The 15,420-nt window shown below is 38.6% G+C and overlaps 3 protein-coding genes across 3 annotated transcripts in view; 2 read left to right on the top strand and 1 right to left on the bottom strand.

Annotated features, from left to right (window-relative positions):
• Positions 1-283: 283 nt before the first annotated feature.
• Positions 284-8,669, top strand: LOC122085802. The gene is made up of 9 exons (XM_042654386.1): positions 284-690; positions 778-2,812; positions 2,929-3,027; positions 3,158-3,304; positions 3,876-4,039; positions 5,499-5,646; positions 5,753-5,875; positions 5,965-6,052; positions 7,860-8,669. The coding sequence occupies exons 1-9, from the start codon at positions 311-313 to the stop codon at positions 8,024-8,026; spliced, it is 3,351 nt and encodes a 1,116-aa protein (XP_042510320.1). The 5' UTR covers positions 284-310; the 3' UTR covers positions 8,027-8,669.
• Positions 8,670-9,251: 582 nt separating this feature from the next.
• LOC122087316 (transcription termination factor MTERF15, mitochondrial-like) lies at positions 9,252-10,788 on the top strand. Its single transcript, XM_042656398.1, has one exon. It carries the CDS (start codon positions 9,549-9,551, stop codon positions 10,740-10,742), a length of 1,194 nt encoding a protein of 397 aa, XP_042512332.1. The 5' UTR covers positions 9,252-9,548; the 3' UTR covers positions 10,743-10,788.
• A 2,812-nt stretch (positions 10,789-13,600) lies between these two features.
• LOC122086296 overlaps positions 13,601-15,420 on the bottom strand; it is a 3,447-nt gene continuing 1,627 nt past the window's right edge. The window contains exons 2-3 of the mRNA XM_042655047.1: positions 14,929-14,966; positions 13,601-13,718 (exon numbers count right to left, since the gene is read on the bottom strand). Of these exons, the coding sequence (XP_042510981.1) occupies positions 13,601-13,718; positions 14,929-14,966 (156 nt within the window). The remainder of the gene's footprint in view (positions 13,719-14,928; positions 14,967-15,420) is intronic.

Genomic DNA, 15,420 nt, shown 5'->3' with positions numbered 1-15,420 from the left:
CATTTGTGGTGTCCACGTCGGCCCACCAAAAGCTCATTCCCCTTGCAGTAAGTCAGTAACTGTCAACCTTTTCACAAGATTCCCACTTGGCCCCACGCTCCCCTTGTGTGGGGATCCCAACTCTCTCAAGCCTCAAGTCTCAACATAAAGAACAGCTGAAGGGGCAATTTCCGTAATTTAAATAACCCACAAGGGCAATCATTGGTCGTTGTCTTCCAATCCGTAACAACTATAAAAGAAAACGCCACCTCTCTTCCCTCCCCTCAACTATCTCACAATTGACTCTCTCTCTCTCACTCTCTTTGCAGAAATGGAAGAACTTCCACTCTCTCGCCACAAGAAGCCTACATCTGTACAGAAAATCAAGCTTCTTTGCAGCTTCAATGGTTCCTTTCTACCGAGGCCACCTTCTGGGAAGCTACGCTACGTTGGTGGCGAAACTCGTATCATCTCTGTCGACAGGAACGTTGGTTTCTTGCGACTTCGATCCAAGATATTGGAGCTTTGCCCTCTCAATCCTTCATTCTCTCTCAAGTACCAGCTCCCTGAATCTGACGGTGTCGATGGATATGCCCCCCTAGTTTTAATAACCACGGACGAGGATGCTAGGTGCATGATCGATGAGTACGATAAGCTCCTGTCTCACGGCAAGCCTCGACGTCTTTGGCTATTCGTCTGCAACGATAACGGGTATGTAGGTCCCAACCCTGATTCTTCTTTACCTGGGTTTTTCTCTGAACTTGGAAATCCTAATGTGGGAACCGTGGTTGTTCCCAGGGAAGTTAAAACAGAGGCGAAACCCTGCATGAACGGGGTCGTTGGTTTGGGTGATCGTTTGTGTGGGTTTGCAGCAGAAACTGAGTCCTCTGTCCCCCATTTGGCCAGAATTCAGAATTCTGATCACTTCTTTCCAAACCACTCTTTAGCACCCAAGATTCCCATGATTCAGAATGTTGAACTCCGTTCCGAGGATTCACTCAGAAAAATGGTGTTAGAACAACAGATTATGGCAAGACAGGAAGCTGGATTTCAAAGTCCTCATGGCTTTTTCATCTCGAAAACCTCTGAACGGGAAAATCCGTTTCCGTCCACCTGCTCTGTTGGAGTCCAAGGAGAAATAACCTATGAACCACTAGTTCCATCAAGCCACCCAACCAATGTTCATAGTTTTCGCGACTCCTATGGCTTGAATGTGTTGGACTACAATCTCCCTGTGACTTGCAAACTGAGTCATTCTCTGAGCGGTTTAAACCCCTCACCAGAATCTCACTTACAGTCTTTAAATCTGAATGGTGGACATCTAGGACTGCAGAGGAATCGTTCTATTCAATTTCTGCCTAGTAGATTTGGTGAAGGCTTGGCTAATGGTGGTAAATTCAATGCTGGCAGTTCTGATCAATCGGTTGCAACAGTTAAGTTCTTGAAGCAAATACAGAGTCCTAATATAGCATCAATGACCGCTGGCATTAATGTTGAACAGGGTCGCCAAAACATTGAGCGTGTTCCCATGGGAGTACTGAATGGGGAAAATGTTATGCCATGGACTACCTGTTTTGATTCAGTGGAGACATGTAGAACTCCGGTTGGAGGCAGCAATCAGTTCTTTGGAGGGGTCTCTCCGTTGAAGCCTTCTGTTACCTACGACAGGGCATCAGGAAATTATCAGTGCGGAGTCCGAATTCATCGATTTGGTGCAGGAGACGTTAGAAATCAACGGCTGAATTCACATTATGTGCGAAACCATCGTGGTAATCTACTACTAGAGATGGGGAACCATCGAGCCATTGGGCTTGATGGCAAGCCTTGTTTCTCGAAGTGGTATCCTGGGCTTAGGCCGAGTTCAAACATTTCGAAACATGGGCAGGCTATGCGATCAAATCTTGCCCTTTATTGGAAGCCTTGGTCAGGTGCCCTTGAGCATGCACAGGAAGGTATGGCATTGAAGATAGAATCTAGCAAGGATGCCCAACCTCCCTTCAATCTCAAAAGTGGTAGAGGACTTTTGAGAACACGAATTTTGCAGCCAACTGATGGGAGATATCCAGTTGATCATGTAAGTGGGCAGGGCGGCCTACTAGCTACAGGAAGTCCAAACCCTCCTAGGGACCATTTAGTTTTCCATGGTATGAGCCATGGCTCATGTTACCAACCTCTCCAGCCTCATAATTCAGTTAAGAACCCAGTTCAGTGCTTCAAGCATATGACTACTGCAGAGGATCTCTCAAGTGATCTAAATCACACAAAGCATGAAACTCCATCTCAGACGGTGTGCAACAATTCCCATGCAATTCCAGTTGATAGCTTCCATCACCCTTTAATTGGTAAGCAAAATGGTCATGAGTTGAGTAAGAAGCCATTACTCATGGATCCAATAGAAGACGTTGAGTTCAGTACATGTTCCATTGACCGAGGCTGCTTCAATGGCTCCAAGTTGGGTGATAAGAGCCGATGTCCTTTGTCGGATAAAAAAACAGGACTAGATCCCAAGACAGGTGTTAAAACATTAACCCGTAATCCCGATTGTATTGATATTTCATCGGGCGTGCATCTTTCTTTGGATAATCTTTCACTGTCGATATCCAAAGAATTGGAGCCCCCAACTCTTCCACCTTCCCCTGCCAGAGATGATGTTTTGGAATCCTTGCCTAGGTGTGAAATGGATCTCCAACAAAGTTCTCCAGATACCATGGATGAAGGCCACCTTAGCTCAAACTCAAGCATTGGGAAATCAAATGGACTAGGATCTAATTGTTCCATCAAGAATCCAGCTGCAAAGTTGAGTAAAGATCTTGGTCTCAAAGAGGACAACCAGGTAGATACTCAATCCAGTTTAAGTATTGATGAAAAGGTTCTCCATAAAAACATTATTTAGCTGGTAAATAGTAAACTCCTCTGGGCTTCAGTTTAAGTAATTAGTTTGATGTGCAGGCTGAGCTCAAGGGATCTCACACGTGCTCTAAGATAGATGGTGGAATCCGTAATGATCTTGAATCCTTTTACACCCATTTAGCTACTCAAGAATTGCAGGTAATTTATTGTTATCTCTTGTTTACGGATAATGTCCTTTCCACTAAAATCTTAGGTTGAATGGAAAATGAAACAAAATGCTTCTTCTTCCTACTATTCTTCTGAATATGAAGTTTTATTTGTTCCGCAGGCCATTAAAAATTCTGACCTTGAAAATATAAGAGAGCTTGGTTCTGGCACATATGGAACTGTTTATTATGGGAAGTGGAAGGGATCTGATGTTGCCATCAAGCGCATAAAGCCAAGTTGCTTTACTGGAGGTGAAGAGGATCGATTGGTAATTATTTTATCCTTCCTTTTTTTATACTACAATTGGGAAAATTGTTTTCTACGTGATTGCTTTTTTAGGATATTGCCATATTTTCATGTACTTCTACTGAACTTGTACCAGTAAAGCATGGGCTTTGATTGTTAAATCACTTTGCCAGTTTTTCAATCCTTAGAGTTGAATTCTCTCAAGATTGACATTTAGGTTGGATAAGGCGGAGATGATCTGCACGATGGGGATTATGACTGTCTCCCTAATCCAGCTTCCAGCCTTCCAAAAACAATAGGAATTTGAAACTCGTCCTACACTCTTATAAGTGCAGGAATTACCAACTGTATTCCAATTAAAGCTTAATCTACTTCTAAATTATTATGAACCGAATTTAAACCGGCTAGAGTTTCATCTCAAAACATCCAAATACAGCCTTATGTTGTTAGTTAAATTCCTTACAGCTAAACATTGAGTTGGTCAAGTTCAAAGTCCAGCATCTAGTTCTTCAATTGTCTTTTGCCAAACCTGACATCTAAACATCATTGACACCTGATCAAATTCGGTTTTTTTTTTTTGATCTTCTGTGCAGATTGCAGATTTTTGGAAGGAAGCTCATATGCTAAGTCAGCTTCACCATCCAAATGTGGTGGCATTCTATGGTGTGGTTACTGATGGACCAGTGACAAATTTAGCAACGGTGACAGAGTTCCTGGTGAATGGCTCCCTCAGGCATGTTCTAAGAAGAAAAGATCGGTATGCTATATTTTTCATTATTCTTTGTTTCTATAGAAGTGCAGGGTTCTTACTTCTATGGATGTGGGACATGGCTGATGCTTTATGTAGTCTCTTGTATTTTGGGTGCATAACTCAGCTCTATTTTATTTTTTTTGTTCCTGTGTTAGACATGGTAGAAAATTGTTCGATTCAGTGAACCCAAACATATGGGGTTCTACAATTTGGCTGTGTTTTCGTATGCAATAGTTTTATATAATATAATATACTCTGATACTGAAAAGGACATGATAATGTATGAAAAAACCTGCAATTCATAGAATAATAATGACAAGTAAACAACAAATCTAACGAGCTTTGCAGATGCTATTCCCCATCTGTGGAATGTCAGAATCTAAAGCAAAGTGATGGTTTAATGCATGTAAATCAGACAGTGTAGAATAATTAGAACATGTAAATTAGATGGTTTGGAAGAACCCATCCAAATGATTTGCAGGTTCTTGTCAAATATATAGAAGGTACGTGGGAATATGTTTATTTATGAAAAAGTTGACCGGAGGATATCTTGTTAAAGTTTTTTGTTCTTTCCAGTGAGAAGCTCCTGAGTTGGCTCAATTTGAATTACATAGCTACAAGGAGTCAATGAAGTATTAGAGAGAATATTAAAGTTCCATCTCTAAATTTTAGCTACGAACCCAAGACAGAGAAAGTCTAATTACTTTTGTAGAAAGAAGTGAGATATAGTTCAATGTAATTGGCCAACAGGATGTTCTCTTCATGCACATAATTTCAAAATTCTTATATCACAAATACATGGAATTACACCGAAGCTGAAAATAAATGAGTTTTGGGTTGAGTATCAACAAGGTGGTGAATGCCTCCTACTTCAAGGTTTTCTTGGTCTAATTTTATTGTATTTTTGGAGTGAAAAACCAGTTGTTTTGAAGGAGTCACCAAAACTATAGTTGAGAAGTCAAAGATAAGCTTTGCTTACAAATTCGTAATCATCCTACACAGCCAGACCTATAAAAGATACAGGAAAATTTACAAAGCTGTAACATACAAGGCATTGAAGCCTAGAAAGATGAATAGTGAGGAATATAAATTAGAAACTGGCATATGATTCTATTTGTGGTAATAATCTATTAATATGACACACCAGTTCTCTAACTGGATTTGCCAGGTTCTAAAATCCCAGAAGATTTAGTAACCATGCAAGGGCTAGAGCACACACTGTAGGATATCATGCTTGGAAAATCCAAAGTGTATTGAACTTAACTCCTCTCGACTTATGTAAAGACGAATTATGAAGTCTTATTCTTACTGTGCATACTTTTTCAGTATTAGTGATTCAGAATGCATCTCCTATTCAAAACATTACTGTGACCTGCAATTATGTACCCCATAAGTCCTAAAGTTGTTACATTCTTGTTATTGTCATTGATTTTTTCCCTAAATCTGTAAGGATTCATATCTACAGAACAATTGATCGTCGGAAAAGGCTAATTATAGCAATGGATGCAGCCTTTGGCATGCAATATCTGCATGAGAAGAACGTTGTCCATTTTGATTTGAAGTCTCATAACTTCTTGGTGAATATGAGGGATCCCCACCGACCAGTATGCAAGGTAATCAGCCCCAGAATATCCATGGGACCATTTGGTTACTGTTTGTATTCATATTTTTTTCCTTCCTTGCTTTAAATTTGAGAGCTTCCAATTTTTTTTTTTCCAGATTGGGGATCTTGGCTTGTCAAAAATTAAACAGAGAACACTAGTATCTGGTGGGGTAAGAGGAACTATACCTTGGATGGCTCCTGAGCTTTTGACCAGTAAAGACAGGATGGTAACTGAAAAGGTATTCTTTTTCCATGCTTGAATTCTTAAGAAGCCAATGCTTTATTTCTGTTTCTGCTAGCTTACCGGTGTGATAAATATTTCCTGTAGGTTGATGTGTACTCATTTGGGATAGTTATGTGGGAACTTTTAACTGGGGATGAACCTTATGCAGACATGCGTTCAGAGGAGATAATCGGTATATTTCAATTGGATTTTTTTTTAATTTTTTTAATTTTTATGATGAATTGGATTGTTTTGGATGCTAACTAGGCAATAAAATTGCCTCTATGTTATCAACTACTCAACTATCAATAGAAACTGGAAATAATTGACCTAGTTATCGTAGAGTCTTGGGTCATGTGACTATATTGTTCAACCATTGCAGGTTATCTCAGTTGGTAGCCAATGTTGATTCAGCCTATTAGTACCACCCAGTTGGTGTAGGGAAATGTGAACTCTTTTTTGGTTTTGTCAGTGGGCAACAAATGTTAATTCAGCCTATTCCTACCACTCGGCGTAGTAGTTAATATAACACTTGTAGTTCATTGTTGCTGTAAATATTTGGCTTATTAAATATTGCTTTCGTATCACAAAGTACATTCATGGATCTGAATACCTGATTTCTTATCATTAGGATGTGTCATATTGTCTGTTATTCCATTCACACTAGTGCACTACACTAGAGAGAAGTATGAATCTTGTGGTTCCTTTTCTGAAATTCTGATCCAGTTTGGAATGATCACTATGCTCATTGCAAGCAGATTTATAAAACACATATAATGGTCTGCCTACCTACTGAAGGATCCTATAGTTGGTTTCACAAGGAACTGTCAATTGTTTGTCAAACTGACAACTAATGGGTTCATGGTACAGCTTGTGCCAAGAAAACTTGGCAATAGATTAATGATACAGCTCACAGTGGTTTTATAACAGATGTTCAATTTAATTCATCTTTTCTACCTTGAAATATCCATGCTGGACCTGGGTGTCATTGTCCTTTGTGCTGCCCAAATGTTGTACCGGATGCAGTAATGCACTTGGAGTTTATACTGATTTCTGGTGGATCCACCTTCCTGAGGGTGTTACATACAGCAGAAATATTGACAACTGCTTTCCTTTTTCATTTCAGTAATGAAAAATGTTATATCAGAAGTTAAAAGCAAAGAGAGGAGATCAAACAGAAGGGAAACAATAGGGAAATGAAAACAGAAAACCAGTGGATATACTGCTGAGCTCTGCCTCAGAAGATGGACAGAGGGGTTTCTGTGCCCAATAGTAGTGGTTATGTTGATGTTTCTGGACGACCTGGATCGAGGTTAGTTTGACTGACTGACCACAGCTTAGATCGAATGGTCTCTTTGTCTATCTAGGGTTGCATGCAGCTGGGAAAGTCTCCGATGCACCTTCCTTCTTTAGATTCTCGTACCTTGGAACTAGAGCTTCAGCAACTGTGGATGTAGGAGAATGCGAACCAATAAAATAGGGTGTCACTATGTGCGATAATTTGTATTAAATTTCCCGCATCTTCGTTCATACTGGGAAGTCTCAAGGGAAGAGTTTGTGGGTGGAAAAATAACGATCAGATCCATTGAATAAGATGGAGTGCAGTAGTTTCAAATACTTGATTTGATAGAGAGGTCTAGTTTTTCCATTTGACTGAGCTTAAGACAGCCTTGCTGTGAAACTCCAGGTAAAACATGATGTCCAGGAAAGATAGGCTGGAGTATACGTATCTCAGCAAACAACAGCCTTTGCCCTCTGCTTGATCCTGTTCGTTGAGTGACCATTTTCATGTTTGCCATTCATTTTTAGCATCTCCATGTACCTTTAGGATTTGCTTCTTATATGTTATATTTATGTTATAATCAGAAATCTATTACAATGTCTGTTGTTTAAGGTTTCAGTTGCATACTTGAGAAGATGGAAAAATGTGGGATAACTGTTCAGTTTCTGTTATATGGTTTGATTCTATTTTAACTTTATTCCTGGGCTGGCATTTTCAGCTGGTATAATCAAAGGTGATCTACGACCTGAGGTCCCTAGCTGGTGTGAACCTACATGGAGGTCATTGATGGAGAGGTGTTGGTCATCTGATCCTGAATTAAGGCCAGGTTTTCCAGAGATTGCTAAGGAGCTACGTGCCATGTCAGCGGCTATCAACATCAAGTGACTACCGAGCTGGACCACTAGTTGAAATGGATATTGATCATTTAGTTGAGCATAACCAATTGAAAGGTTGATCATGTAAATATGATTAGAACAGCAGGTATAGAAGCATCCTGAGACGTGAACAAATTCGCCGTCCGGTGTCTCATGTTTGACCTGAAGTCCTGAACATATTGACTGGGTTCAGGTAGAACCGTTGAAGTTCGAATGTATTGGGACTGGTTCTGCAGCTTTATAGTTAATATAGGAGGAAGGACGATTGGAATTCAGATGAGTACTCGAAAAATTGGTCAAGTAAAAGAGAGCTTGTATGTTTCCTGGTAGTCCCGGCTACTGATCCTTGAATGTTTTATAGAATGCTAATATTCATTGATTTGTGATTTCAGTACTCTCTCTCGCCTGTGTGCACGAATAGAGAGAAATCCAGATCCCACCAGTGGAGGTCTTTCCTGTATGATTATAAGGATAATGGTAATTGCAATTGTGTATGCTGCTACCAAATAATGATAGACAATTGCACCTTTGTTTTTTTGGGACAAAACTAATGTGTGAGAGAGTGTTTTTAAAAACTATTCATGTAAGATATGGGTGAGAACTGCAAACTGAATTCAGCCTTAAATTTTCAGCATTAATGAGAGTTCCTTGCACATAGTGATTATGTTGTTCCACTAATTGCAACATAGCACAGATTGCAAATCCCAAATCAACAAAGCCTTTATTTAAATTCTTCACACCGAGTAGATTGAAGTGTGCCAGATTGTTTCAAGGGCAACTCAATGTTAAGCTAACATAATTGTTTTAACTTCACCAATATTGTACACTTGCGTTTAGACATATGGGTTATATGAGGATCCGGATCGAAATCAGATCTTAAGTGCGCCTAGTGTGCATCCGGCAGTCATGGGTACATGCTTGGTGCTGCCAGCCGTCTAATATGCACTGGAGAGGATCTGATATCCGATCCAATAAGCGCAATGCACATCCCAAGGTTGATAGCATCTGGGCGTGCTGGAGAGGATCTGGTTCTGTTTTATGATGACCAAAGCCAAACACATGGTAAAACTTTTGAGAAACTTTTGAAGGGAAAAAAGAGCAACCCAGTGCATTAGGTTCTCGTTATTGCAGCGTTGCATGATTTGGGAGGGGCAAGTATACGCAACCTTCCGCCTGCTTTGTAAAAAAGGTTATTTCCATGTTTTGACTCTTGACCAACATATTGCAATACAACTTTACCACTGTGCCTCAATGGTCGCCCACTCTGAGACATAAATAGATGGAATTGCAAATGCGGCTGAATAATCGGTACGACGCATCTTTCGATAACACAACAGCTTTTAGCTAAATGGTAACCCAGCACGACCAAAACAGAGGGCACGATACAGAAGTTCTGTTTCAATGTTGACTATTTGATGTCTATTGCTTTACTATCGGACGAACAGAAGGATTAGACGGGCAGAAGGACGAGAAATCAAGGGGAATCCCTCCGGCGCTCTTCCCAGATCCGGTAAGTTAGCATCGAATCCCCAATGCTTAATCTCCTCTATAAGAAACTGCTCCCAATCGGAAGAACTATGCAATATTCAAGAATCCAATTGGGTTTTCTACAAAACGCTTCATTTCTCAAATTCATCTCCACGAAGGGCCCTACACTTCAGATATCGAACCCTTTGGTGGTCTCTTACCTTGTAAACTCATGTGGGTTCTCACCTGCAGCTGCCGTCTCTGCCTCCAAGAAGATAAGTTTTGAAACCTCAGAAAGACCAGATACGATTCTTTCCTTTTTCAGAAACCATGGTTTCACTGAAACCCAGATTTCAAGTCTCATCAGAAAGTACCCATCTTTGCTGTTAGTCAATCCTACAAAGACCCTTCTTCCCAAACTTGAGTTCTTTCATTCTGTGGGTGTTCAAAGCTCTGACCTTGCCAAAATCTTCTCCACAGACCCATCGATCTTGCTCTCTAGCTTAGTGAACCAAATAATCCCTGCTTTTAATTTCTTCAAAAGTTTAGTTGGGACTGTGGACAATGTTGTTATTGCTCTGAAACGTCAAACTCGTTTCCTCAAATGTGATGTAGAGAAAGTGGCTTGCAATATTGCAATCTTGAGAGAAAATGGGGCGACTGAGTCTAATATCTTGACATTATTAACTTGCTATCCCAAAACATTGACACCTAAGAATGATCGGTTCAAACAGATGGTTGAGGAGATTAAGCAAATGGGTTTTGACCCTTCGAAAGGCTTGTTTATGCTAGCTCTACATGTGTTTTCATCGTTGAACAAAGCGACCTGGACACAGAAATTAGAGGCTTATGGAAGGTGGGGTTTGTCTGAGTATGAGATTGTATCTGCATTTAAGAGGTATCCGTGGTTTATGATGCTGTCTGAGAAAAAAATAAGGGAACAGATGGATTTCTTTGTGAACAAAATGGGTTGGGAATTGACATATATTATAAGAAACCCTCGAAATCTTGGGTATAGCTTGGAGAAGAGAATAATCCCTAGGTGTTCAGTTCTTCAAATTCTGCAATTGAAAGGTCTAGTGGAGAGAGATCATAGCATAGGAAATGTGTTGGCAAAGAGTAATAAGCACTTCTTGGAGAAGTATGTATCCCCTTATGAAAAGGAAGTTCCTCAACTGTTGGATGTATATAAAGGTAAGATTGGTCTGCTAGAGCTAGGATATGTACCCGAGAAAGTCAGTGGAAGGATATTATTGTGAAAATTCAAAATTTGAAATTCAATAAATGTGTTGTTCTTTTCTTTTATATTTTCATCTAAAACATTTCATTCTTACTGGACATTCTTTTAGATATGGCAACAGAGTTATCTTGCTGCTTTTGAAATCAATCCTGATGTGTCTATGTTTGCATTGACCTTTTACTTTGGCTTACTAGAATATCTTGAATTCAGTAAGCTTCGTACCTCTATTTGTAGTATGCATAGACTGTATTCAACACTCAAGCTCAATATTATGACTTTTTTCATGCAACCCTTCAGGTCATTGATTCAACAAAGTTCTGTGGCAGTTGACATTTCAACTTTGATCTCCTGTGAACTAAGGGTTGTAGTTACTTGTTTGCCATGGGGAATTAGGTGCTGAAAACTTGCAAAATTGGTTTACTACCATTTTGATTAACATTTCTGAGCACCAATACGCTTATCTTTATTACCAAGGCTGCTTAGTATGAATAATGGTATGAGAAATTGTTTCTGGTGATTTGTCTTGAAAAATAAGGACAAGCAAGAAGACAAAATGAGAATGAAACATTCTTTTGGTGTGTTTGTTCCTCAATGTGAAGCAATTAAAGAGTGGGAGTGTAGCATTTTTGTTGGCTGAGCCCATTGAGTTTGGAATACTGAGTTATATGTAGGATTTATGTTACTGAAAGTTCATTTAATTCATGGGATTGAAGAAAAAATTGCAGAAGGAGGTAGAGAACAAGACCTAGCTGGATGGTTATATCTGCAAAAACCCAATCATTGCCTTATTCCACTGTTTAAAACCATAGATTTTAGTTGTTTTTGAGGGAGAGTTGTTTTTTCTAGTTCTGAGGGGATCTGATATTATTATATTGTCTAGTCAGAATCTTAGAATACATGAGCTTGGTTATTTTGGTCATAGAGTTTATGTACTGTTATAGTTGTCAAGCCGTGGCCTTGACATCTAAGCGCCTTGGTCACCTTGTTGGTGTCACCTTGATTTTGGACCCTCCCCAATGCCTTGGATCACTTAGATGCTATGACCACTATGTGTATTGTTTTTAGTGACTCTAGGAGAAGTGGCAAGGAAAGACATGCATAGCCTTAGCCTTATATCAAGTATGACCTCAATTAAATCTGATTGGAGGGTAATGATCCATGTGGCCGACAACCCCATTTAGTTGAGATAAGGATGATTTGATGTTGTATGTATTGTATTCAGTCCATAAGTTCAAAATGATGATGATTCGTTTGTTACTCTTAGTGTAGTGCTCAATTTGGCTCTCCAGCCGTAAATTTTACTCCAATTCCATTTTTAACAGTTGTGAAATAAGCAGGAAATCTGTTCTTTGATCCAGTCTAAATTCCATCTGAACCTAAAAAGCAGTATGTAGTCTGCATTGTGGTACTGTGACCTTCAAAATTGGTTGACTGATGTCTCTCATCCAACATGTGTATAGAGAACTTTATTTCAATTACTATTGTTGACAGTGGTCTTTGACAAATTAGTTATGGGATCTGTCAAATGAAAGGGGGGGGGGGTAAAATCCTTAGTATGTGCTTGATGTGAACAATGGTTTGAATTTTTGGGTTTTCACCAGAGTTGTTTCATGTAGATTTGGTTGTGCATCTATTTTTCATTGGATGGCAGGGCTTAAGAGAGCTTCTTAAAACAGAACTAATCACGAACCAGGGAAATTTAGTGGGAGATTAGCTTGTGACAAAATCGCAGGAAAAGAACACAACCAGATTAAAGAAAACCAAATAACTCATTCAAAATAGATCAATTGAGTCAGAAATTCTAGTCGATTAGTTTACTATATCATTCTTCTTTTCTCCTCTGGTTTTGAACTGAGGTGTGTGTATCAGTTTGTATTCCAAGGTGAATACTACTGTTTGTTGTTGATTGAAGACTATTGAAGCCACCTTATATGCTGCCATTGCATAAGCAGTGTTTATACAAGGCCACAGTTTCTATTTCTACCCTTACTGGCCAGCAACAAGAGAGTATTGATTCTCCTGTATCTGACCATCAGATTGAAGTGATTTCTAGCTGTTGTTTGCTAATTCTGTGTATTTTTTATTTGAAGATTCTGGCCACTGGATTAAGTTGATCTTTAGCTATTGTGTTCAACCTATTGAATGGATTATGCGAATATAATCTTATGCTCATCTGTTGTGCAGTTGTGAAGATATACTATTATTTCTATATCTGGAAAGTAGTTTCTATTTTCATTCTTGGGAAAATAATTTGGAATCGACCATTGGATCCTCATCCTACTTTGAGGCATTTTGGACTTGTTAGTTACCTCATCTGGTCTGAACTTGGGGTTAATCTGACATTGAGGTTTATCTGTGGTGTTTAACCTGCTGGTTGTGAGTCGTCTGATTCTGTTGTGGGTAGGATTCTGAAATCTTTTATCATGGCATTAGATTGAATCTGTCAACCAGTAAAATTAGATGGAAATCTGATGGTTAGATTCAAAGATTTGGAGTAAACCTACTAGGAGTAGGAAAACTCAAGCTGTAGGATCGGTGGACTATTTAGGGTTTCATAACAGGATTGGTTAAGAGTTTAAATAGATGATTGAAACCAGAAAAACCGAGGCAGAAATCAGATTCAGAAACTCAGAATTGAAGAAGTTGAGTTGAAGCAGGGTTTCAGAAATCGATGGAGAAAACTGACTGGAAACAGAATCTGATTTTAATAGTTATCAAGCAAATCAATGGAAAATTCTAGCAGTTTAAAATCAGGGATTAACTCAGGAAGTAGAAATAGAATTAGCTTGAAACTTGTAATAGGTTTTTAATAACAGACAGGAGAGAAAAGTTCAAAATTCTGAAGTGCAAATCTGAGAGGAGAAGAAGATTGAAGACTCAGTTCAAGAATCCACCCAAACTGAAGATCTGGAATTCAGCAGAAACTTTACTTGGATTCGACCAAGGTTCAGCTGCTGAATCCACAACAACCCATTCAGAATCCACTAATCCACACCTGAATCCATGGATGCACATGTCTAAATTCACGCACCCAAACAAAGCAAAAGCTCCTCCATTAATCAAATTTGTTTTTGAGGCTGTAGCCCCTTACGTATATACTTTATTGAATTTGAGTAGGACAGGCTCAAACTCAAAAAAGGAAAGATTAAAGTCAATCCTGAGTCAAAAAGGAAAGAAACAAAACATAGACTGACTCTTAACTCTTCCAATTGACCAGATTAGGATGGGTTAGTATATTTTCGTTTCAATATTAATTACATCTTGTTTGGCTTTAGACTTTAGAAGTTACAGTACTAAACTTCTGGGTGCATTGTTGCTGCCGTAAATGGGGTTGCAGCAATACACTCATTTCTGTTTTTTCTTTGTATGATATGTAGTTTTATTATTGATTTTTTTTTTAAATGATTGGATCATGGTTTTAGATTGTACATATTTTGATATCTATAGTTTTTTCTGTTATTTTATTTTATTTTGATATCTGAAAATTTTAACTCCTTTTCTTGGATTTGGATCTTTCTAGGCATTTTTGCATCTCCATTGGTTGTCATTTATTGTCATTTATTCCATGGTCATTGCATTATTATGGTATATAATTATGGAATTCTGTTAGGGTTTTTGCTGTTTTTATATTGTATGGTGTTCTAGTAGTTTTATGCCCTTATTAAAAATAAATAAATAAAATAAAAAATAAAAAATAAAAAATCTGTTTCTAAGCTCTTACTGTTGAATCATGGTAGAATTTTTGTGTTTTGCATTAAAATAATTTTCCCATGTATTTAGGTCAGTTTTCATGCATTTAGGGTTTTAGGCTTGGTTTGGCAATAAAATGGCACTTTTCATAATTTAAAAGTTTTAGTAGAATTTAGGGTTTCATTTTCTGCTTGGACTGATGTTGGTTTTAGGTTAGTTTAATTTGGTTGTATAATAATTTTCTTTATCAGCTTAGTCGAGGGTTATGAATTCTGCCTTATTTTGCATTCTTCATCAGCCTAGGTTGGTGAGTCAATCCCTACTTCTATCTTTTTAATATTTTTAATTTGATTTATTGTTAGGATTAATTATGTTTAGCTGGTTGATCTTGAATGTTTATCATCCTTTTGGGAAAAGGTTTGCCTCCAGTTTGCGTGGCCTTGCACCAGCACGGGGTCAATGGGAGCACACACACAAGAATCCAATAGGATGGGCGGGGTGGCCATTTCACTAACCCATGCGAGAGGGCATTACCAGGCAGTGTTATTTTTCCCTGTTTATAAAGTACCAAGTAAAATAGGAAAATCGGTTTAACCAGAGTGCCTAACTCCTTTCCTTAGTTTAAATATGACTCATTCAATCTTTCGGTCGGACCAATTCAAATGGAGTCAACATTTTTATTGTAGGTCCTAAATCCTAATCTAGGTGATGACTCCTTATTCATCATTTCCAAAAGGAAATATTTTGAAGACCCGTGTTCTCACACATGGTTCATTCAGCCAAATGTATTGGCTTAAACATACTCTACATTGGGCTCAAATAAAATGATACCAGAGATGTGTTCCAAGTGTATTGGATAAAAGATAAAACTAAATTCCAAATTGATGATACCAGAGATGTTCTTAAATCAAACAGCCGAACCAAATGTTTCAGAGAAACCCAATATGTGACATGGAAAGTTGAAATATACTGATGGCTGACCATCAAGCCAAAAAAAAAAAAAAAAA

Source organism: Macadamia integrifolia, chromosome 8, assembly GCF_013358625.1.
Source record: "Macadamia integrifolia cultivar HAES 741 chromosome 8, SCU_Mint_v3, whole genome shotgun sequence".
Taxonomy (NCBI): domain Eukaryota; kingdom Viridiplantae; phylum Streptophyta; class Magnoliopsida; order Proteales; family Proteaceae; genus Macadamia; species Macadamia integrifolia.
Note: the sequence above shows the minus strand (reverse complement) of the source record. Positions and strands in the feature narration are given on the sequence as shown.